This window comes from Anser anser (assembly GCF_964211835.1).
Source record: "Anser anser genome assembly, chromosome: 6".
NCBI lineage: Eukaryota > Metazoa > Chordata > Aves > Anseriformes > Anatidae > Anser > Anser anser.
Genome location: NC_139726.1, coordinates 11464379 through 11488552, shown reverse-complemented (window position 1 = coordinate 11488552; position 24174 = coordinate 11464379). Strand labels below are relative to the sequence as shown.

Below are 24174 nucleotides of genomic sequence, written 5' to 3'. Positions count from 1 at the left end.
CCATAACCCGAGGGAGAAGCATTAGGATGTGGATTCCTCAGATCACACTGCCATGGAAGGACCCTCTCCTCCCCATGGTTTCCACAGCAAGAACAGAGAGCTCAGACACAGAGAGTTAGTTCAGAGTGAGGAGAAATAACAAAAGCAGGGAAAGGTCAGTTAGGAGTTTGTTGTGAGAGGGAAAGTGCCGTGTTCTCTACACCTTGCTTCTACAGAACTACTGACGCATGACCATAGGCTCCACAACTGCTCTGCAACAGGCAGGGAGATGTCTAACAGGCGAACATCCCCTTTCAGTCACGCTGGCACACAAAGCTGGTCTGTCTATCCTCCACCTCTTGGGACTGCCTTTCCGTCTCCTGGCCTGTTGGCTGCATTTTGAATGCTAGCTGAGAGAGACCTCTCAGACTGCAGGGACATCTTGGCTATATCTGCTTTTAAAGAGACCTCTTGGGACTGGCTAATCTGGGACCATGCTCCCAGATTGTCCTGCACCTGTCAAACTGGTCAAAAAGAGCGTGAACAGCGTGGCAAGCAGTGCATTAACCTGAAGGGAGTGGAAGACTTCTTCAAACTCACATGGGTCTCTTCCAGGTATGTTGAAGCCAGACACGTTTACTGTCTGGGTTGGACTCAGTTTTCTCCTTTGAAGACACCTGCTGAGTTTCTCTGCGTTGTGCTCCATGTATAGAGTGTCATCAACAACACACGGGCTTCCCCAAAACTTATTTGCTATTGCTGTAGCAATTCTTCCTACTTTGTACTTTGGGGGACTATGCAGACCTGAATGAAAACATCTTTCCTTTTGAGAATCAGATCGTCAATACAGATGAAGACCAAGACTCTGAAGACACGTAACTTCTCACTTTCTCCTTATTTTTATTGGGACTTTAGCTCCTAAATCCTTTGAATGATCAGGGCCCAAGTGACCTAGCTAGAAAACACCCTGAGGCTACCTCAGCCTGGCATTTCCTCTGGGAAGGAAAGCTCATTTAAAACAAAACCACATTAGTCTTGGCAGGAAGCATGAATTGTGACCGTCTCAAGGAAGCTCCATTAATTACTGTTCCCATTGTACTATGAAAGATCAAATGCTGTGGATCAGTTTTAATTGGCTATTGATTTCTTATGTTATTACCTACGGTTGTGCTGAGATGCCGTCAGACGTACTGGATGCTTTTGATTATACTTGCTGGCAGCTGGGATTAAAAACAGCGGGCACACACTTCCTGATCTGTAATGGATTACCATGGTGTGCCAACAAAAATCGTTGGCAGGATGAATGGTCCTGCTTCGCCTGTCTCTTGTGCTATCGAGCTGCAGTGCAGTTATTGTTGTGAAGGCAAATACCCTCAGGGACTGGCTGCCAAGGAAAGCGAGGGAAAAGCTTCAAAGAACATGAGGATTTAGTGCCTGCAAAAGTGAGCGGCTGTCAGCACCAAGGCAGGGTGAGTCAGAGTGCAAGGAGTGGTTGGGCATGGACGAAGCATCAGGCCCCAGCAGTGATCCAAGGAGAGGCTGACCAGGTTGCTTTTGCATCAGTGGGGTAAGCCCCCTACATGCCAATCATGGGGATATCATACGTGTAAGCACAAGTGGGACTGTGCACACACACCATGACAGTGACAGCTCTGCACGCACCAGCCTGCTAATGGCCTTCCTGAGCTGCATTTCCCCCTTGGAGCAGACCCGGTGATTTCCGAAGCTTAGTCTGTGACATGCTCTCATTAGCTGGCAGTTACTCCTTGTTTAACAGGAGATTGTTTCCTGTCCTTCTGACCCCAAATGACACTTTAATCTACAAACGCTGACTTTCCCTAATTGCACCTTGACAGAGAGAGAGAGAGAGACAACCCCCTCCTCCTCCCTCCAAGGACTGTCATTTAATTAACAGGCAGGTATCTCTCAGGATTTACAGCCCAGCTCTAAGCTGCCACTCTGTCTACTCAGTAACTCAGGCTCACTCCACTTATCTTTACATTTCAATACCTGCATTTCTGCTAATCCCTCTCTATGCCAGATTTCTGGATTTACTTCTCAGGAACCCATGGGGAAAGCAGTTAATCAAATGGACTGTCCCCATCTCACTTCTCATTCACCTCCTGGCTACTGATCTCAAGTGCCTATGTTGTAGATGACTTCGTAGCACAGCAATACCTGTGCTGGCACCATTGCCAGTTTGTAGTTTAATACAGCTCTCATACCTGTCCTATAGACACGACCAGAAGTAGCATACATGAGAGAGAGATCAGAATCAAAGACATCAGGGCTGGCTGGATATCAAGAAGCATTTAGAGTGTTCCTCCTTCACAAACTGGGATCATCGTTCAGCAACCTGTTCTTGACATATGTTTTTCTATCAGGTTCTTATAAAATTCCAGTGTTGGAGACTCCCACAAATCCTAAGCAAACCTTCCCAGTGCATCCTGCCCTCCCGTTTGGTATCTGAGAGCAAGGGGGAGAACAATGTTGAAAGACCATCTCGCACATCTTGCCCAGATGGATATAACTTCTGGCACTTGGAGCCATGCCGTCTGTCTTGCTGGTTGTGAGGAGCAGATTCATTTTATTTTGGTTGTGGTTTTGTTTCCGTGGCGGGTGAAGGGATAGCAAATGGTGTCTGCCCATTACAGCTGTCTTTGCTGAGCGTGCTAGGATCCAGCAAGTCCAAAGAAAAGTAGTGTATTACTGCATGTGAGTGGCTGAGGGTCAAACCCACGGTCTCTGGATTTTGATGCATGGTTCAGTAGTCTCTGAGTTAACAGCTGTATTTTGAAAGCTCAGTTTGGAGCAGATCAGACTGTTTCAGAGCAAATGCAGCTCGAGTGAGGATAACAACAATCAAATGATCTGTGTGAATCCCAGTTTGCACAAGCATCTGAAGGGGTTAAATGTGAGGGAGCACTTGTGCCCTCACTTTTGACACAACATTGGAAAGATTAGTGCTCTGTGGGATTGCCCATGCAAATTGCCACCTAAATCCCTTTAATGTCTCAGTGGAGAGGAGATCACACAAAATGGCTGGGCAGTTGCTGAGTGCATTCCCTCTCTGGTGATAGTCAAGATTTCTGCAAGTTTGTCGTCTTCTCCAGCTTGGAGACTCTGTGGTGCCAAAGGAGGTGCCCTGCTGATCACCTCCAGTGACAGTAAACTGTTCTCCTGGACACATTGCACTGGCTACTCAATGGACTTGAGAGATCCAAGAACAACCAAAGTGCGAACTGGCAGGAACTGCTGAGGAGCTCTGCTTTAGCACGTCTGCCCTTTAGTAAATACCTTGTCTTTCAAACCTCCAGTTCTCTGCCAGTGAAAGCAAAACTTGGGGTCAAACTTGTGGAAAGAGCAATCGGAATTCACACAATTAGTGTAGGTCCTGCAGTTTAACATCTGCAAGCTAAGGCTGTGCAGCCTGTTACCAAACAATGCACAAACAACGTGTGTGTGACGTTAGCTGAAAAAAAAACAACCACAAGCATAACAGAACTGAGTGCATCTAATGTCCTGCTGTTTCCTCATCACTGAGCACTTCTTAGTTCCTAAATTTTTCCTATCCACCCACAGGCTGGAAAGCAAAAGGGGAAGAGGGCTGGACTGTGGAGGAAGGGTCACTGAAATGCATAGACAGCACCCTGGTATTTCAAGAATCCTTGTCACTACAATTATCTGTGAGAGGTTTTATCCTGAACTTGCAGAAGTGGAACTAAAGCCCAGGGAGGTGTAACAACAGGCTTCAGGCCATGCTGGCAGTTGGGAGCAGAACTCTGAATCTCCAGAGCCAGCTTTGCCCAGCAGTGATCAAAGACATTGCACAAGGCTGCAAGATTTGGAAGAAGGATAAAGAGAGGGAAAATAGCTGTTCTGCAGAGAGGAACTCACTGCGAGTCTTCTAGGGAGCTGCTACTGCTGCATCTATCACAGTCAAGGAAAGCTATAATGAATGAGAAATTAAACTCAGTCATGGACTTCCCTTTGGTCAGCTCTTTCTGCTGACCTGACCTGGCCTGGCCTCTCCACAGACAGACTGGCCTTTTGGCTAGCACTGGTCCCCTGGAATCAGCAGAGCTGGAGAGATGTCACTTAGAGGAGAGACCTGACGGTGTCGACAGCCAGGGAGTCACAGCTCTCAGTGGAGCCCTCATTTGTCACTTGCTTCAACCTGGGCAGAGAAAGAGGAGGAGGCGGGGAGGAGAGTGAACAGCAGATCTCAGCTAGCACTAAGGGCACAATACAAGCAAGTTTTACACTGGAGTATGGTAGGGGCAGAGGGCTGGCTGCATGCACATATCAGCTTTTCTAGGGAAATGTATGAAATGTGTACAAAGGCTCTCATGGTCCAAAACATCATCTCTTCTGGTTGACCATGGGTGGGCTGCCTGGCAGCACCAGCAGACATGCTGCACACAACACAACTGGAGCCAGCTATGGGTGGACACTGCTCTGAGGTGCTGGGCAAGAGAAGCCACATACAGGCACACTAAGTTACTTCATCTGCAGTACTTTCCACTTGCTTTTTTTTTTTTTGTGGGAAAAACAGTTATGTCTGGCCCACAAGGGCTGCCAGCTGTGCAGGGAGGACTGTAAAGCAAAGGGCTGTCCTCAGCCACAACTCTGAAATATTCCTGGGAATGGGACGGCCCCTTGCTCTTTGGCTGGAAAAATCAAAGCTCACAGCTTAGGCCAATGTGCTTACTGGTGACATCACTGGAGATGCAAAGGGGCTCTTACCTCCCTATAGAAGGTGGATAGGAGAAACAGAAGCCAGATCCTTAAAAAAGTAAAGAAAGAAGCAGCAGAAAAACTCAAATCTGAATCTGTCTGCCCAGTTCCCCTTCAGTTCATAGCTGGCATGGTTTATTCTCTGCCATGTGGGAGGATTTAGCGTCTATTGACAGATGAGCTAATCAGTTCCCCTCAGCTCTTGAAGCTTTATCAAAGCCAGTTAATCATGTTACTGATGTCTGCCCAGGCCAGAGCTCTCCAGTGCTGTCTTCTGCCAACAAGGCAACACACACACAGAGGGATCATTTTTTTTTCTAGTCCCAATCCCACCAATAAGAGGATGTCACTAGTGGCTACTATGCCAGCATGTGGGTGCTACCTGCCTCTCTTTCACCCTCCTTGGCCACCCCTTGTTCCTGTAGAGCTGTGCTAGCTGCACCAGCACCTCATGGAGGAGCAGGCCAAGCTCAGCTCTCGTCAGTGCAATGATGGCAACAGTGGGAAGCACTCATCTAGGTTTCAGGAGGCCTAAGTCTTGTGCTGGAAGGATGCTGAAGCCAAGAGCCATTTAAACCCAGACCTGGGATGTGCTGTCCAGACCTCTCTCCCTGAAGCTTCATTTGTTTTGCTTCTGTACTCCAATTTCACCAACTGCTACTCTGGGATAGTCTGTACTGCTCTTCCTGAGGGTTGACCTGGGGGCTGTGCTCCTTTCTTCAGGAGTGGCTCTACCTATACAAACACAAATCCACCAAGGCAAGAGCACTGTCTTGTCCCACTTTTTAAAAAATATTATTTTATTTTATTTTATTTTATTTTATTTTTTTATTTTATTTTTTTTTTTTTTGGTGGGGGAAGCTCCTTCTGTATGTATACTAACAACGGAAGAAACCAGACACAAGGAGCTCTCTGGAACCCACTTATCTTCCTGGCAGGGTCACTTGAATTGCCGTTATCTGGTGGCCTGTGCTTAGGTGGATATTACTCAGTGGCATGTTTGGAGGTGGTTGGTGTTCACTTGATTATTTTGGTAACCACTGCTCTGTCAGTGGCCTGGCTGGTGGGTTCCTCTGCCCTCAGGTATCACCAGCTATCTCCTCCCCAACCCTGCAGGCCTGCACTGGGCCTACAGCTCAAAGACCCTGCTAGGCCCAGGCTGCTTGGGGTGGGCAGAGGTCTTGCCCTCAGCCCATCCTCCTCCTCCCACACCTGCCTTCACAGCCATCTGTCTCCCTCCCAGTGTGGGCCAACACACAGACATGGGGTCCTGTGGGGCCCTGAGCCCCCTGCTCAAGTCAGCAGGAGTGTCTGAAACAGCCTCCGGCTCTGCTTTCTGCTGCTCTGCCTCCTACATGAAGGTACTGCCTGTGCCTGCATCTGCTTTTCTGTCTGGGCTTGCCCAGAGTGGGGCAGCTTTCCTGTCAGAGCTGCTCTGTGCCAGAAGTTTTTTTGTCCTGGTAAGGACCCAGGCAGGGCCGTGACCTGGGCTGGTGGGGACTTGCAGCAGGATGGGCCAAAGAAGGGGCAGCCACCCCTGCCGGGCTGAGAGACCAGACTGAGGAGCTGGGACTTCATGTGGAGAGAGCGTGGTGCTGGCTGTGAGGTGCAGGCCGGACCCTGCCATACCCACATACAGGGCAGTCCCTAAATTAGCTGTTCCAGAAAGGAAGGAGTTTCCTTCCCACCGTTAATCAATACTCCCCAGCCTCCCCCCACTCCCCTGCCCAATGAAGAGAGATTTGTTTCCCTCTAGGGTTGCTGCAGGTCCCTCTGCCAGCCCAGCCAAGGAGATAGCCCAGGGCTGCAGATATAAGCAGAGAGCTCTGTAAAAAAGGTGTTAAAAAAAAAAAAAAAGGGTGAGGGGAAAGTAGGGGAGGTTCAATCCGGGAGCAGAGCTGTACCAGCCGGCTCTCCACACCATCTCCCACTCCTCTCTGCCGGTGAGCGGGTGGGCAGGTGCCCTCAGCTGTGCCATGAGATGCATTCACCCACCTATACAGACAATGTCCATGAAGCCGTACATTCCATAGCAGATCTGGAAGAGCAGGTCCTGGCGCTGCCATTTGGCTGAAGGACTGAAGGTCGACCAGATGAGCCACGAGATACTGGCGATGAGGAAGAGGGAACCCAGGATGGCCGCTGCTATCTGAACCTTCTCAATGACCGTCAGAGAGATGGCTTGCCACTGCAAGGGACAGCAACAGGGAGAGGAGGGGGCACAAGGGGGAGGGAGGAGGGAAAAAAGAGGAGAAAGTAGTTACATGATAGACACTGCTGTTTTTTTTTCATGGTGGTGGTTCTGGAGATCCCAAAGATCACCTGCAACTTATATGTGCATCCTACACATAGATGCTTTCACCTGGTCCACCTCTAGGGTGGAGCATGGCAGTTGTTTGACAGTGCACGGCCCCATGTTTCTTGGCACCACTGCTGAAAAGCAAATAGGGAGGAATCCTGCATCTCACCAGGAAACCACAAAGACCAGTAGGAGTCAGGAAGGACTGAGGGAAAGACCCTGAAAATAACATCTACAGAACAGTGGATCTGTGATGGCCATCATAAGCCAGGACATTCAGTTGCTACCTCAAATGGAGGCCAGACACCAGCTTTGGCTAGGGTATCCTGTTACCATGAGAAGTGTCTCAGATAGCCATGCTTTCCGCTGGAGGCCTCCCATTTAAGCCATGAGCTGGCTCCGTGCCACTTTGAAATGTGACAGGATCACAACACTAGGTAGGATCTTGTGGAGGCAACACACACCCCACAAAACATGTTACAAACAACGCATGTTGCTGCCACCAAGGCTCCCTGCCTTTAGGTGATGACACATTCAGGCTGTTTTCTAAGGTAAACGACAATGCTTCTTCCTCAGAAGAAGAAAAAAAATAGAAGTAACTTCCCCAAATCCATTCAATATGTCAAATAGCTTTGTATAAGCTACAGTATAAATATCCTAAGCCCGGACTTTTCTGTGTCATCTAGAATAAAACCTCCTTACTCAGATTTACACTTCTGAGAGAACTGCCCAGTAAAAACCAAGAGCTGAAATTGCTTTCTCTGACAAGACTTGGGGACATCGTCCACAATGCCTCCTGCAAATCAGAAATCAAATGCGTAAACAGGCCGTGGAGAGGGAGCATCTCCTGGCATTAAAGTATATAGGCCACCTTTAGCAGTGAGATACGTGCCCTTGAAATCTCAGTAGTACTGGTAGTAGGATAAATAAAAGTAGACTTCAACGTCATACAGGTGGAGAGGATTCAGAGGAAATGAAAATGTTTAGCCTGGATTCAGGTCAAATTCATTGTGCTTGTGAGGTGGCAGCTCTGGAGAGCCCTGAGCACCCTGCCCATTTGTCAAACACATCCTGGGACTCCAGGGTCACCTGTCAAGCCCCATCCCCTCATTTTGAGGGCAAGAAAGCAGTTCAGTTACTGCGTTGCTCTTTAATGCCCAGGCCAGCCAGGAGTCACCCGTATTTTTGGGAAGTAGAGAGGACTTTGAACCCTGCTTGAAGGACAAGAAGGTGAGTTGTGCTGGGAAGGGCATGCATGGCATTGCTACCAGACCCTTGAACTGAATGCAGTCCCTGCAAAGGGCTGCTTTTGAAGAGGAACAGATGAGAGCTTCAGCCTTATGCTGAGGGCTGCAAGTTGCAACTGGAAGGTGATTGCTTGCCCAGCACTGAGGACACATGGTGATCTCTTTAACAACCCATTCCCACTCTGCCAAAAGCCCAGCCTGCTCCATCCTTCCACCATAGCCACCCACACCAGTGGCCCCTTCATGCTGTGAAGAAGTGGAGGTAGCAAACAGCTCTCCTCTGGGGGCTGGCAGCTCAGCAGTGCCGTTCCCAACAGCAGGGTGAAGGCGAGGTTCAGGCGAGCTGGAGCCCACAGAGGTGCACAGCCGTGCAGCTCCCCTCCCATCACCAGGTGGAGTGAAGGCTGCACTGGCACTAAGAGGGGGTGATCCAGCATCCACTCCCCCCAAACCAGGATTCTGAGGGTGGCACCAGCAGCTGCACAGCCCTCCCATCAGCTCTTCAGCATCATCTTCAACAGCACCGTAAGCACAGGCAGGGCAAATCCGCAGTGGTGCCATCAGCTCAGAGCTCCAGGACGAGAGGCATGAGGAGGCGTTGCGTTGGGTATGTGCGTGGGGTTGCACTCTCACTCTTGCAGCTCTCCCCAGACCTCCTTTCCCCTTCCACTAACTCTGGCAAATGCTGAGGGGATGAGAGCGCAGGGAGCCTTTCCTAGTGCTGCCTGCCATGGTTTTGCTGCAGGTCCCTCATGCTGACCTGCGTGCGCCTGTGCCAGCCAAATCATTCTGCATCATTTCTCTCTCGAGAGGAGGTAATGGACTGGCTCCTCACCATCTGTCTGGCACACTGCAAGGCCTGTGGCAGCAACAGGTCCTTCCAAGGTAGCAATTAAAGAGAGAAGAAGAAGAAGGAGATATTTTCTACAGCTAGCACCTGTGTACAACTGGCATCACTCTTTTACAGAGACAGAGAGGCATCGATAAGGTATTAAATATATTATACTTTCAAAGGGGATGTGGGTCAGGGCACAGAGAAGCTGTACCTGAACACCAGCTTCAAACCTCCCTTCAGATGGGAATAGAGATGCTGGAACACAGGCAGGGCTGCTGCCTGGTGCTGCTCGGCACTGGTAATGAAAGGGGCTCTCCCCCGGCAGCTGGCACTAAGTGGCAGCGACACGCACAGCAGCAGTCCTGAGCAGTTCAGGAGGTGGCACTCTGTTCGGGAGGTGATTACCCTCTGGCAAAGAGGTAAATGGGTCAGAGCTGAACGCTGGGGAAAATAACCAAAAAAAAAAAAAAAAGAGAGAGAGAAAGAAAAAAAAAGAAAACAACCCCAAGCCCCGACATAATAAATGTTGTATTTCCTCTCTGGCAATTCTGAGTACTGCAATTTAGTGTCACACATCTAGCTCAAGCTACCAATAACTGGGGGTCATTATTTTTCATCTTTTATTTCCATTTTGTTACACATCCCACGGTAAGAGGTTTGTACAGAGAGAAAGAAAGGAGCAAGACAAAGTCCAAGAGCTGCTCAGAGGTGGAACACGATGAGTTTTAGCTGCAGGAGCTGGGCCTGATGCATGCCTGCACCAGCAGCCTTAGGAGCCCATCTCTATCACAGCACTGGGCCTTTCAGATTCCATAGCAGGCTGTAGAAGTCACCCGTTCTCCTAACCCCACTCCACAATTAGCACAGCCAGCAGACAGGGATTTAGTGGGACACTGCTAGAGCTGCCAAGAAAGGGCTCAGTAACACCACAGAGTCCCTTTAGCAGCACGTCTGAAACCCTCAAGGCTGTTTATTCAAATGCCTGGCTGCAGACACAGTCCCCTCCCTCCAAAATCTCCAGCTGAAAGTTCAAGTCCTAGCGATGTCACGGTGTCAAGCAATCCCACCCTGCAGGGGAGAGACCTAAAATGAGCGCTGCCTTTCTCAGCTGATAGCTGCTGGGCTCTGCTGAAGCACACCTTTACCAACTGGCAGCTCACCCATGTTGTCAATCAAGACGGTGATTTTAGGCAGGTGGAAAGCCCTACAGGTGGTCAGATTGCAAACCTCTGTGTCCCACATGCCTCAGAAAAGGTTTCTTAGGATCCCAGGCATGTGACAACCTTAGCTAGAGGCCAGGGTAGGACTGGTACCTGGCTGTCATGTCACGCTTGATCTCTTGCACTGTTTCATACTTGACGGCTTGTACTTGGGACAAGCCTGTTCCCCTGTTTGCTTCAGTGCTTCTGCTCAGAGCCTTGTGACCAAAAACCCCCACTGCTAATGTAACGCCAATTAATAATGTCATTAATGTAGTATGTAGGGCCTAATCCATATTTCCCTTTCTTTGTCACCAGCAATCTCCAAAGACTCCAAGCGCCAGCACGAGCAGATCCAAGGCACATATTTGCCTGCAGAAGGTATCTATGTCTTACTGCAGCAGCTTGCTTAGAAGCCTTGCTTGCTAGAAAAGCCTTCCTACACTCCTCTGAGAGCTCCTCCATGCCTGCCTCAGGCAGTTCGGTTTATTTTTATTGCTGTATCTGACACGTCCCCTTAGTACGTATCATTAACATCCTGAGCTCTGCTAGTCAGCGATTTCACTTCAGACCCAGGATCACAAGCACGCAGAGGTTTTCCTGGAAGGATGGAGTGGCCCATTCCCATCACGGCTTAGGTCTGGCTCTCTCTTCCATGCTGTCCCGAGGCCCTGGCTAGCCTCCTCAATTATCTTTAGGAGGATGGCTTTACTTTTTTGTGAATTCACCGAACAAATTTATCCTAAAAGTGTGGTAGCTTCATTGCTGTACATTTACAGGTGCTTTGGCTTATTCAGGTGCAGGAAAGAGAGCAGGGAGAAAGGAGGGTCCATTACCAAAGCACCAGGGCTGTGATGAAATTCCCTCTTCTCTGTGTGCCAGAGCATCGAGTAAGATTCAGGCTACAATACTGATGTCCTAGAAAGCTCCTGTTGTGAGCCACAGCCCGTGGTGTCCCTTCCTTGCAGGCTGCAGCTGGAGGGATGAGCTCCGCAGGCACCAGCCAGGGCTCATACTCATGACAAGTGATCCAGCAAGCTGGGATAATCAGGACCGCAGTGAACTCATCTCAAGCTTTTTAGCTCAGGAGTTCAGGCTGAAGTTCAAACACTTTGGAACCTCGGCCACATTTCTTGCAGATGTGGGGGTTCTGATGAAGAGGCCATATAAACGAACACTCATCAGCTCTTAACAGAGCATCTCCAAAGTCAAAACAGAGCCAGAGGAGAACTGGGATGGGATCCCAACCCCATCACTCCATAACTGAGGACCTTTGGAGCTGAAATTACCCACAAAACAGGAAAAGTCAGAGATAACAACTGTGAAGCAGCCTTGAACTCCCCAAGACTGCAGACAGCTGTAGGTCTGGGAGGTTGGTTCAAACTGAACCAACTTGTATTTGCCAAAATCAGAGCATCAGAATGAACGTGGCTCGGGAGTGGCTGCAAAGGAGCTGTATGAATGAGATCCACTGCGGAGTCCTGCTGCAGCAGGTACCTGCACCAGGATGCCTGCAGTGCTATCCCGTGCTTCCAAAACCCTGTGCCTTCAGGGCGTTATTAAAGTCATGGGCTTTGCACAAATACTGCGGTGGAGAGGAGTGTATAGAGCCTCCATGCCCATATCTTCTGTCTCAGGGACTGGAAGACAGGGGGAATGGATGGATGGATGGATGGACGGACGGACGGACGGATGGACAGACAGATGGGCGGACAGATGAAGGCTCTGGACCTTCTGATTGCCCACAGCCAGCGGGAGGTGTTTTCTCACTTGCTGACTGACCACAGCTTGGCAAGGCACTTGCCAGATTCTCAAACAACTTTAATCCTCCAGTCTCAGCAGGTTTGCAGTGTTGCTGCTTTAAGACTTTTGCTCTTAAATCCCAGCAATCCAGGGCTGGAGGGTTAATTTATAGAGATTTGTTCTGTCAAAATACCGGACTGGAGGCCCCTCTCTGGTATGAGACAGCACAAAAGCCTGGAGGCTGGAAGGAATCCATGTTAATTATGTATGAACCGTGCTCCCCTGGCTGTAACTTCTCTGCCCATGCCGTGCACACCTGGCCCATGCCGTGCTCCTAGGCTCTCCAGAAAATGCGCAGCACATGTCAAAAAGAGCAGAGAATTATGTACATCCATGCGCATCCCAGGAAACACGGGGGGGGTTGGGTGTGCTGCTCTGCTCTGACCAATTGGACATGGCCCAGGGAGCCCAGGGCCTGCCAGCTGCCTGTGGTCTGTCCCACGAGAGGACACAGGGACAGTCACAGGGGGCAGGCAGGCCACCTTGCTGGGCAAAATCTAGCCAGAGCATCATCTGAGCCTGCTTCGTTTGACTTTTGCCAAGCTGACTCAAAGATGAGTTTTGTGTGGGCCTTGCCTGTACCACGGCTGGACTGGAATAAACAGATCACCCTGAATTCCTACAGCATTTACCTTCCAAAACATGTGCTTGAGAAATTCAGAGCTTTCAGAGAGGAATAAAGCTGGGTAGAAATTCCAACGGACCCCAAGAAGAAAGGCCGGGGATTACTGCTTTGCTTAGAGACATGCCAGTGTGTCCTGGTGTCCACACGTGGGGAGAAGGCTGAGCAGAAACGACACACTTCCCACCTACCCGTGCTGCAGCACTGGAGGATGGTGAGAGCCACTGAGGAGCACGGTGATGTACGTGGTGATGGGTTATGGGGTCCCAAGCTCCTTAGTCCTCTTGGGAAGTCCGGGTCTCGTACACGAACCAGTTCCCACAGGATTTCACATGCTGGTGCTGGTGGAGCACCTGCTTCGCAGCATTGCCTTTGTGCTGACACCAGACAGGGTGCCTGGGCACACAGCTGTGGCTCCACACATGCTGCATTTAACCCAGAGCGAGTGGCTTTTCACTCCAGTTGCTTCTTCCTACCCTCTGCTGAGCCAAATCTCCCAGCGTTGCTGCGAGAAGCGCTGTGAAGCCTCAGCCAGCAGCGGGAAGCCCTCAGAGCAGGACGTGTGCACGGTCCGCTGGGAGTCTCGCTCCCGGAGCTGAGCTCCCTAGCTCGGATGGTCCTGCCAGTCAGTCTTCATGTTCGTGGCAAAAGCCAGCAGATCAGACCACTTCCTAACAGGGGAGCCCAGGAAAAGCCATCTTTCGGGCAGGCTTTTGAAATGCATTTGTAGGATGGGAGCCGGTCTGCGAATTGCTCCAGCAAATTTTAGTGGGGAGCAGGAGGAAAGTCCTGAGTTGCCCTGAGCCGTGTGAGGACGTAGAGCATTCGGAGGTCGAAGGCAGTGCTGGCCACACACACGCTCACAAACCTGCAGCCATGAGCCTTCAGCACTGCTCAGCATCGCTCCCCCAGCCTGAGATGCATGAAGCATTAGGGCACTCATGGACCAGGTTTCCAGAAATAAACAAATGCTGCTGTGTCCACATCTCCCACCCTGTGTTTCAATCTGCTCTGAGTTACTGGAGCCAAGAAACTAAAGCACCCTGGGTCTGGGGCTCGGGATGAAACTACTGATCTCTCCAGGCCACGGCACAGGGAAAATTGAATCAGAAGCTGCAGGAACTTGCAGAGAGCAGGGAGGCTTTTCCTTCCCCCCAGCAAAATTGCCCCATGACGTCCCACTAATTTTGCTACTTCATTTCAGTCTGGAGCCCTGGAGGGCTGTGCCTCTTTCTTCACTTTGTTCAGTGACCTCAGGCCTGAAGAAAGACACACAGAGAGGGCAGTTGGGAGGAGAGAGCAGGGATTTGTGTGTCCCCCACCCCATAAAACTGGGCAGCATCACTGGCAAAGGCTGTTGGAGAAAGAGAAGACCAGAGAGCCAATGCAACCAGGTGCTGGACGGACCGACATCCGTACAGACACTGCCCTGGTGTCTAAAGCACAGCATGCTGCTGTAATGTCTCTCCAGTCCAGATGATGCTAATTAAGCGGTAGTGCCTGAGTCTAATATGCTTCCTTACGTCTGAGGCACTAATGGTGCTCAGCGAAGGCATGCAGCAATTAGTCCATCTTCAGGTGTTGCTCCAGCAATAAATCAATAGCTATTACGGATAAATTATCCCATTTTTAACAGTCACACAGTTTTCCCCCATTCTGAATCTTGATTTTGAGTTACTAGCCTGCAGTGGGATTTAATAAGCTGCAGTGCTTTTGAACTCACACGAGAGAGGAGGCGGGTCCTCCGCTGCCTTTCGCAGACACGTACATCAAGGTGCGCTTTACCTGCTGTGTGCACACCTGAGAATCAGGCCTGGAGAGACCAGAGCACCAGAGCCAGCGCCTCTAGCACTGTGCTGGGACATATTTGATCCCGGGGAGCAGTGAAGTGAAAAGGGTGGCAGGAGGAGAGCTGGAAAGGCCCTCCCTCCACCCCCTCTGTCCCTCGCGCCAACACAGAGGAGGCCCAGGAGGAGGATGTCGGGGCTAGTGGCACAGCTCTGGACACGCGGGGTCTCAAACTACTGCTCTGCCACAGGCTGTGTGCCCTGTTGTAGCAAATCCCATAACTCTTTCAAATTCCTGTCCCCATCTGTGCTGGGAGATGGTGGCATACCTGTGGTCTCCAAAAAATAAACACATTTGAAGGGCTGTGAGGTGTTCCAGCACTACCATGGTCACACCGGTGTTTTAAGCAGGAAGAAAATGGACGTGGCAGTTGTCAAAGGTCAGAGAGAGCAGACCCCTGAGGGATGCCCCCGGTACCACCAGGCAGGACGGGGGGCTTTGTTGGAGCAGCCCCCACAGCCCTTCCTACACGGCTCAGACGTGCGGATCACAGCGCAAGGAGACAAAACCCATGCCAGCAAAACCTAGTTGCTCCCAGAAACAAAAAGAGGAACAAGAATAAATAGACTTTGAAATGTCTCTAGTACCTTTACCTGCAGAGGGTTCTTTGTGCTTATGGCAATGACGTGATACTTGTAGTAACACAGCTCGCAGCTCCAGCAGCCTCTCTCACTAATCCATTTGATCAGACATGGCTGGTGCGTGCATTTCACCGATCCGTCGCATCGACACGGGCTCAGCAACTCCCCCTGCAAAAGAGAGATGGCATCAGCGGGGCTCCCTCCTCCCACACGGCAAGGAGGCCGTGCACAGAAGCTGGCCAAGACGCTCCTTCAGCCACCCATTCGCCCTTGGTCCCGTTTCCCCTGGTTTGGCTTTGGTAATAGGGCTGCTTTCATCAGTTTTACCTCCAATAATTCTTGGGTGATGTGAACACAGTTTGACAGAGATGTAAAGGTCTGAGATACTCACACTTTACGGTTTCTGTGCAAAGAAACACCTGGATAGGTGAGAGACTCCTAATATCACTGCTAGCGGAAAAGCTCCGAGAGCACGGCTCTTACTAGACACCAGAGCATCCACACTAGACCTCAACAAGTGGATGCGGCTCTGCTGGAAACTGGATGCCACTGCTCAGGCCTCTGGCTCTCTGCTACCAGAGCAAGGCTGCTGGTTTGTGAGCAGTGACCGAAGCCCTGACCTCCTGCCTCGCTCCCTTGCTCCTGGTATAGCTCTAAGCAGGGGTACCCAGCAAACCCCGATATTCCTCTGACCAGGTGCTGTCATCCCGTTCAGCGCAGGACTGCGTTCCCCTCTGCACACACAAGCTCAGAGCTCATTTCGCAGTCATTTGCTGTTGCTTATTTAGGGAAGAACCTAAATAGAGTTTTACCCCCCGCCTCTCCGCGTTTAGAAGCCACAGCAGAGCCCCCAGTTGTGTGTGTAGCTGGGCTCCAAGGTTTAAAAGCTTTTAAAGGCAGGATGAGAATGTCAATAGGATGGGGAAGGCTGGCGTCATACTTCTGGTGTCAGAGAGAGGATTTTTCTTCTTACACACCCTGATCAGCCCCGTAGTCCTCCCCACTGTGACCACCGGTAGCGAACCGGGATAAAAGCCTGGCACCTGAGGCTGCTGGATGCAGCAAAGGATGCCCACCACCCCAGCTGCCTGAGGCTAGGAGGCCAGATCCTGCTCCTGCTAAACCCGGTGGAAAACTGCCTTAGCTTTCAGGGCACCACGTCAGGTCTGAGGGCCCGAGGAACCGAGAGTCATGCTGGGCAAGAGTGATACTTTTTTTTATGAAACCTAATGCAAACACATTAATCATTTCATTTGCTTCAGCGAAGTGACCTAAAAATGTCATCTTCCATGAAATTTCAGCACAACTGTAAATAACTGTTTACATTACCAAACCAGGCTCAGCTCTACCTGTCACTGATTTCCATCACACCCTGGAGGAGACTGAAAGAGGGGCGAGCAAGGAGGGCTTTAGGATCCGTGAACCTTTTCCAGGACACCATGCCACACACCGGGGTCTCCTGTGGGGCTCCACGGAGCAAGTGAATGACCCAGGTGCTGTCTAATGAGCAGCCGGAGGCAGTGGTGGTGAGGGGTCAGGAGCGGGGTGGGGTGGAGCAGAAACAAACACCCAGCCTGCAGGTGAAGGCTGTGGGGGCGCACAGGGGAGACTTGCTGTGTCTTACTGGTCTCTGTAGTAAACGAGACGAAGAAATCTGAGGTCTTCAGAGCCAAGAGATGCCCATAAACATCCCACACCGCGGTGGGGACCTTGTCCCCCTCCCCTAACCGGGATGCTGCATCCCAGACAGCCCCGCCGCCTCCCGCAGGAGCTCGGGGCTGACCGTGGAGACGAAACCCCCAATTTCTTGATTTTTGCCAATCCAGCAAAAACCTGATTTATCACATTTTCCCCAGCCGTGTGAAGTATTATATCCTTGCGTGTGGCGCACAGCTATTTTTGCATACTGTGAAGCCCAATTCTGTCCACAGCAGGCGTTCGTAAAGCACCGCCGCATGCACACGCGTGCACAGGCGCTCATGTACCAGCGGAAGAATAAACACCGGGGGCATATTAAAGGAATAAATCCTTTGTACAGCAGAGGGGAAGGAGCCTTGTCGCTGGCTGCACAGCCAGCTTAGGAACGGTCCATTGGCTGTGACTGGCACGGAGGAATCACTGCGCAGGGACCTCTGCTAAGAAGAACGCGGGCACAAAAGCAAGCGCAAAGGGAGGCAGAGATCGCAGCCCCGAGAGGTGGGAATCAAACCCCACGTCCGTTCCTGCAGGTTTGCAGAATACGGCTCTGCACAACGCTCCCTCCGGTGCTTCCGACAATGGCATTCCCACCAACCCCGTTTGAAGACTGTTCTCCAAAGACCCTTTGAAGGGAGAAAATCGTTCCCAACACTTTTTTTTTATATTATCATTTTGGCAGTTTTCCTTTTGTAGAGTTACATCCTGTCGCTCGGATCAGCCTAAGCAGCATGTTGGCTTTGCCAGCAGCTGGTGGAGAAATGCTCCCTGGCTCATCCATCCTCAGCTTGCTCAGTACCGTCTTGTCCCCCGGAAACAACCGAGCAGGCTTTGAATTCGCCTGCCTTGCTTTTTGTTATCCAAGACGGGAGCTTGCCTTCAGGAGCAGCAAGGTGAGGCCAGGCTGACCTGGCTTCACCCCGGGGAGGAGCATAGTGCTGGAGATGAACCGGGGCTGTCCCAGCTCTGCCCTCTCCCTACAAAACCCCGCTCTGAGCCCGTTGCAGCACACCAGAGTGGTTAAGGATCGCCTGGGCCCTGCTGTTCTCAGCCTGTTGGGAGGAATTCTGAGAAAGGATGGGAAAAACATTGCTGCCAGCGCGCGCGCTTCTGACGCTCGATATATCCAGGGAGAAAATACTGACGTCAGGACCAGCGTCAGCCCTCCTGCATGCTGATGGCAGTGTGTTGCCCTGGCCATTTTATTTGTCATTTACCAGTGCTGGGAGCACACCCGCAGGCTGCTGCCAAAGCTGCGGCTGCTCGCCCACCAGCCAGCGGTCGTGGGTTGGGGCCGGTGGTGGCATTGGGGAAGGACATAGCCTTCTGGGCTCTTCCAGCCCCAGCCGTGCTGACCTACATCAGAGTCCACCTCGTGCCAGCTCGGCTGGGAAGAGCCCTGTTCACACCCTCCTGCTACCCCGGCTACTGCAGCCAGCAGTTTGAAAACCAGTGCAAGCCGTACTGCTAACTGGGACGGCTGGTGGTGGTCCTAACACCTGCAGTGTTTCCTCGGCTGAGCCTTTTCCCTGCTCAGCTCTGAAAAAAAGCATCGGTTGTTAGCATCGCCTGCAGGATGAGTGCCCCAGGGAAGAGCAGGGCAGGGGGAAGCAGGGCTACCACCTCCCGTTGGGTATGCGCACGCAGCACCCGCTGCTCGCAGGAGCAGCTGCACACGTGGACCTGACTGCTAGCGTTTGTCTGAGTTTGTCTCATTTGGAAAAGGAAACCAAGAATATTTAATTTCAGGTCTTCAGCTGAGTCTCCTAAACACACTTAACTTCACATTGAATTTAAATGCAATGGGAAGTTTTATTATGGCAAATAAATGCCAAATGATTTCTATATTAGGAACATAATTACAGAGGAATTAAGTCTGATGGCAAAGAGAAACCCATTGTTACAGAGCTGGTAAACTCCAATAAATATGTGCTAATAATCGCTCTGTCTTCACACTCACTTACAGGAACTGCCCCTCCATCCTTTTAAACCTAAACACACGCATTGCTACCAGCATCTCAAATGCTTCCTGTGTGTCCCCTCCCGTGTGCGAGTGCTGTGCCAGCCCGCAACAGACAACAGGGGACACTTAATAACTACCTCCGAAAACCTGGAGCCACATGTTTCCATTGTGCTTTCTCCCTCAGCTGTTAAAGGATACATATATGTGTGTGTGTGTGTGTTGAATGAAATTCTCTGGTGTTGTCAGAGATTGATGCTAAGTGTGGACCCAGCAATGCTGATGTCTCCCACATTGCCGGGACATCACCAAGCACAGCCACATGGGTGGCAGATGGGTGGCACCTCTCCAGGACCCCTACATGGTTCCCAGCCTTGCGGCCGGGTCTGTAAGCCATGGGAGCCTTGCTCTGAAGGACAACCATTGCCCTCCAGCTTGGGGCTGGATGGGGGTGAAAAGTTTTGGGAGGACAAAAGGGCGCGCACAGCCTCAGAGGAAAGGTTTTCAGCCCGTGGCTGCCCACCTGAAGGTTTTGGTGTGGGATTTTGGCCTGGGAGTACTGATGCTGCCAGGAGCGGCACCCATACAGGGCTCTGGCACAGAAATATGTAGGTGCCCTCCTGGGGCTCCTCATCCCCGTGACAGTGCAAGGGAGCAGACACAAGGGGGTACAGCAGCCTAGGGAGCTGCAGCGGGGGCAGGGGGGCACAGCTCTGCTTTTTCGTGGTTAAAGCAGATGCAGTGCTCGGTGCAGAGAGCCCAGCACGTTGGTGCTCTGCCCTCGCTCCCTCGCTGGCTTTTCACAGAAGGCAGCTGGAGGCAGCTCCCGGGAGCCCCAAGCCAGCTGTCAGGGGGCTGGGGGCCATTCTGCAATGCCTCAGAAATAGTAAAATGAAGCGGGAGCGTCACGGAGTTTAGTGTGAAATATCTGGACATGGTCCTATCCCTTCCAATTAAAATAAAAAAAAAAAAGAAAAGGAAACAAAGAAAGAAAAAGAGCTCGGTCTAGCTGCTTCAATATTTAGCTGACAGTAACTTGCCGATGCGTTTGCCTGCAGGCAGGCACAGCGCACCAGCTCTGGGCGCATCCCTGCCTCCTCTGGGAAAGGCCAGAGGGAGGTGGGACCAGGTGTCTCATGGCTTAACATCAATTTCCTTTAAGGAGAAGCACTTTAAAGCAGCAGAAAACACACATTTTTCCAAGCTGCAGAGAATCACAGGGTGTTTTTCATTCAGTGGGCTCTGGAGGGTTTTGACACCCTGGTTTCAGGCTGGTGAAGGTGAAGGGCAGAGAGCGATGCAAACCCCACCCAGCTGTGAAAGGGGGGCAGTGGGGATGCGGGGGGCTGGTTCTGCTCCGGGACAGCCCCTGCTGAAGGAGGGAGAGGGGAGGACAGTCCCTAAGGGTCCCTTTGGGCCACCCCATTGCTGGGAAGGGGGGTCGAATAGGGATTTCTGTGCAAGCTGCTGTCACCCCCAGGGCAGCCCTGTGCCTTACCGCCGACTGCACGCACCAGCACCAAAATCCCACCCGCTAGCAGCCCCACCACCCCGCTTCCCTGGCTCCAGGAGGCAGGCTCCAGGCTGTACAGGGTTATAAGATCTGTTCCACAAGAACAAACTCAAACACTGCCTGAAATATGGAATAACAAAAGGATTTTCAGGAACTACATCTGCTTATCCATTGCCCAAAGAGCAGAGAGCTTATAGATCACATTGGGAATTATTTGCTTTTCCTTCTAAAGAAGGATTTCCACAAGATAAATAACTTTGCTTAGGTGTTCTGAAGCCCACTCCATCCTAATGTCATTGAACTTGTTTTTGATTAGCTGGTTTAAGTAATTCTTACTAAATGTTGCTCAGTTGCAAGGAATCAAAAGGCAAGCATCTCAAATATCACCTGCTGTGCCTCATCAGGTGTGATAATAGCACCGATTAAGTGAAGTGCCTTCGGTGCACAGAAATCACGGTGCAGCGCATGTGAAATCAAGCTACCTGAACACCCCTGAGCTCCTGGGTGTTGGAGCGAGTTCAGCTGCAGACTCGTGCTGAATACAGAGCGGGAGCTGTCTCAGCACCGAGAAGAAGTGTCCTCGTCTATAGCTCCTGGGCTTTCACCCAGGTTTTAAGCTTCCGGAGGTTTTTTTTGTGGACCACATCCATTTTGTGAGACAGAATGATCTAGTCTCTTCTGAAAGAGAAATTCACTGTTGTTTCACTCTGCTTCTTCTTAATTAAAAAATAAAGTATTTTAGACAACACTTAGATTTATTCTGCATGAGATACAAGAGTGTACCTCCCAAGGATGCTGGGGTAAATCTGATGTGACTCCATGAAGCCAAATAGCTCTTCAGCACAAATCAAGTGCCCTTAAGTTATGGTTTGTACCAATTACAGAGATTTTCCATTAATTTTTTTATACAAATGGCTTTTTTTTTTTTTTTTTTCTGTAGTGAAAAAGCCTCAGGAAAATAGAATTCTACTAAGTATACCCCTTCTTTTTCTTGGAAAAAAGATAGCAATTATTCCTTATTATCTCTAATCCATTGAGACCTTCACCTTTCTACTTCTTCAATCCTCATCAGATCCATCAATGAGTATTTTAAAAGTTCAAAGTATAAAGTTAATGCTTTCAGCATGCAAGTACCATATAATGCAATTCTTCTCAGAGATGTGCTCATAATTCAGCAAATTGAACTTTGCAGCTACTTCCCCGGGAAGCTGTTCATAAAGATACTCAGCTAATGGCCATCTCAGACAACGTTATGCCATCAGCCACTAAGGAGCAGCCGTGGAGTATCCACAGAAATAGATGCTGCTTGGATTCTTCAGATGATAGACCCCGCTTTCAAAGATAGAGAAATAAACAGCAATAGATTTTTTTTTCCTAAGAAAGCTGAAAAACCTTTTACCATAACAGCTGAGAGAATCCCTATTCTGCAATATTTGCCCTTGCTTGACATTGCAACCTCAAGTGGCCCCCCAGCCCGGACAAAGAGCAGGGGACCAATGGATCTGCATGCATGTTAAATAAGAGGAACCCACTAACAGTGTGAAGACAAAAGCACAGAGGATCTTTCCAGTACTCCCAGCATATCCCATCTGGGAGCTGGTCTGGGGTGCACCCAGGGGTGCTGGGGCCCAACATGCCCTGGTGTAGGGAGCTGCAATACCTAATAACGCGAGCAGTTTAGTTACTTTTAGCTTTGGTAGCACTGTGGGACTCAACTGTTTCATTAAAACAAGGCCTGATCTGCTTTTCCTTTCTGCCTTCCAGAGCCAAGGAGAAGAATACGCAATTACAAAGTTCACTCATGTAAAGCCCTTCAATTACTGGGTAACTCTGTTACAGCTTTTCCAAACGTTACGAGGTTCACGCGGCAGTACATGACATCTGAAGTAATTCATTTTTCATCTGCCGATTAGCAGAAATTAAAACAGTTCTCAGAACATTCCAATTTGTGTGAGATCAAGTTCCTTATTACTACAGAGTATCTTAGTGGGGAAGGCATTTCTTTTTAAAGTCCCAGGCAGCCCTGCAAGCAGAGATGCTGAACTAAAATACACCAGGAAAGTAGTGGGAGGGAGGATCCTGGCTCTTGGGGACTGTAGGTGATGGAGCTGTAGAGCCCAGCCTTCAGATCTTGCCAGAAGGTCACTTAAATGTTTGGAGAAAAGTCAAAACACTTGCTGGCATGAATATGCACCAGAGGCAGAGGCAGCTCTTTTGGAAACGCTGTAGCTACTGCACGAGGCCGAGCTGCCTTTCCTGGCCCTTTCCTGGCAGTGGGCTAGAAACCAGCCAGTCCCCCACCAGGTACCCGCCGATGTGCTCAGCTGCTGTCCACGGGATGCACCCGTTCACTGGTGGTGGATGCCCCACAAGAAGCAGAGTGGGCCACACCAACCAGCGTTGGTCACACCTCCTGGTGGGGTCAGGGGAAGGAGCTGTAGGACAGCGTGGGAGTTGTCTGTGGCGACGACAGCAAAAATAGACCATGGGAAAGGAGGACGGGAGGCTCAATCCCCAAATCCCCTCGCCTCACTTGACAACTTTCCAGCTGAGAGAAGCTCAAGAGGACCGAATGAAGGTGCCAGATGTGCTGTGCTGGGAGAAGCTGCACTACACTAATTCTGGTTTTCTGATGCTGCCCTGGCCAAAGACCTCCTGTATCCAAAGCTATGTGAATCTACATGTTTTAGCCTTTGCCTCCATATGCCTTCTGGTGGAAAGCCTTGTGTTTTCCTCCTCCACCTGGAGCTACAAAGGCCATTTTCTATTTCTTTCTTTTGGTCCTCCTTTTGCAGAAGAACAATATCAGGCATACTGAATGACACACAGAGACGTGTGTATACATAAACAATGCCAGGACTCCAAGGTTTTGGCACTGTCAGCATACAGATAATAAGCATTACATAGCGCTGATTTATTATCTGACTCTGCAATAACCTTTTGAAGATATACTGATTGGCAATTTGCATATTAACAGATACATCAACATTGAGGCAGTGTCAGATGTTATGCATGGCTATGTTCCGCTCCAGAGGTGGCTGAATTTCAAACAGTGGCCAAAAGGAAAAACTCATTTGTATCCTTCAGCGTGAAAGATGCCCTATTGAAATATGAATTATTAGCCTCTCTGTTGTTGGTCTTTATTGTACACTATCAGATCACTCCTCCTGCTCCCTCCCCATAGGTTTTGCTCTATCAGATATGGAACCCTTTTCTGCCATGTGAGGTTTCTCCTGCCACACCTGGATTAGATTATTCAATTCAGTCTCTGGGCTGCGAAGGGCCTTCCCACATATTCCTTTGCTAGGAATTAGACTGCTTTCCTCCAAAGCAACACATCTGCTCCATAAAAACTTGCAGTTACCTTAGCAAGTTGTGTCCCTGCACAGGGAATGTCCAAGTGCCTCATCCTGGTTGGGCTTTTCTTTTGCCTTGGCAATGTCCGGCATCATCCTTCCCAGCCACCCTACCCCACTTCTTGGGGCACTGAGCTAAAAGCAACACTTTTTTTCCTTTCTTCCCACATTTAACACTCTTACCCAAAAGTCTCATCCCAGCTACCAGGTGTTAAAGATGGGTGACAGTGAGAGCTGTGGCTGCTTCCCGCACAACACCAGCATCTCAGGCTGCTGCTGGTCTGCAAGCAGGTCGCTAGCTGGCCCGTCAGAGAGAGAAGAGGGAAGACGGATGCTGTTCTCATCACTTTTCCCTGGGAGCAAAATGGCCATGGGGTGAAACGGCTGGGAAAGATGAACAAGAAATACGTAGAAATTCAACGTTTAAATTTTTTTTTTCTGAGTTAGTTGGCCTGGAAAGCCAGGGCTGGAAGTCCCAAGCACTGAAATCATAGAATCAC

The 24174-nt window shown here is 50.3% G+C and overlaps 1 protein-coding gene across 3 annotated transcripts in view; it reads right to left on the bottom strand.

Moving 5' to 3' along the window:
- Nucleotides 1-24174, bottom strand: part of MARCHF4 (membrane associated ring-CH-type finger 4) — an 89842-nt gene that overhangs the window by 14556 nt on the left and 51112 nt on the right. For 2 of the 3 annotated variants that reach the window (XM_083840971.1, XM_083840970.1), the window contains 2 exons: nt 15157-15318; nt 6712-6904 (listed from right to left, as the gene is read on the bottom strand). In XM_083840971.1, coding sequence (XP_083697097.1) covers nt 6712-6904; nt 15157-15318 — 355 coding nt within the window. The remainder of the gene's footprint in view (nt 1-6711; nt 6905-15156; nt 15319-24174) is intronic. The other variant, XM_083840972.1, reaches the window with a different exon arrangement.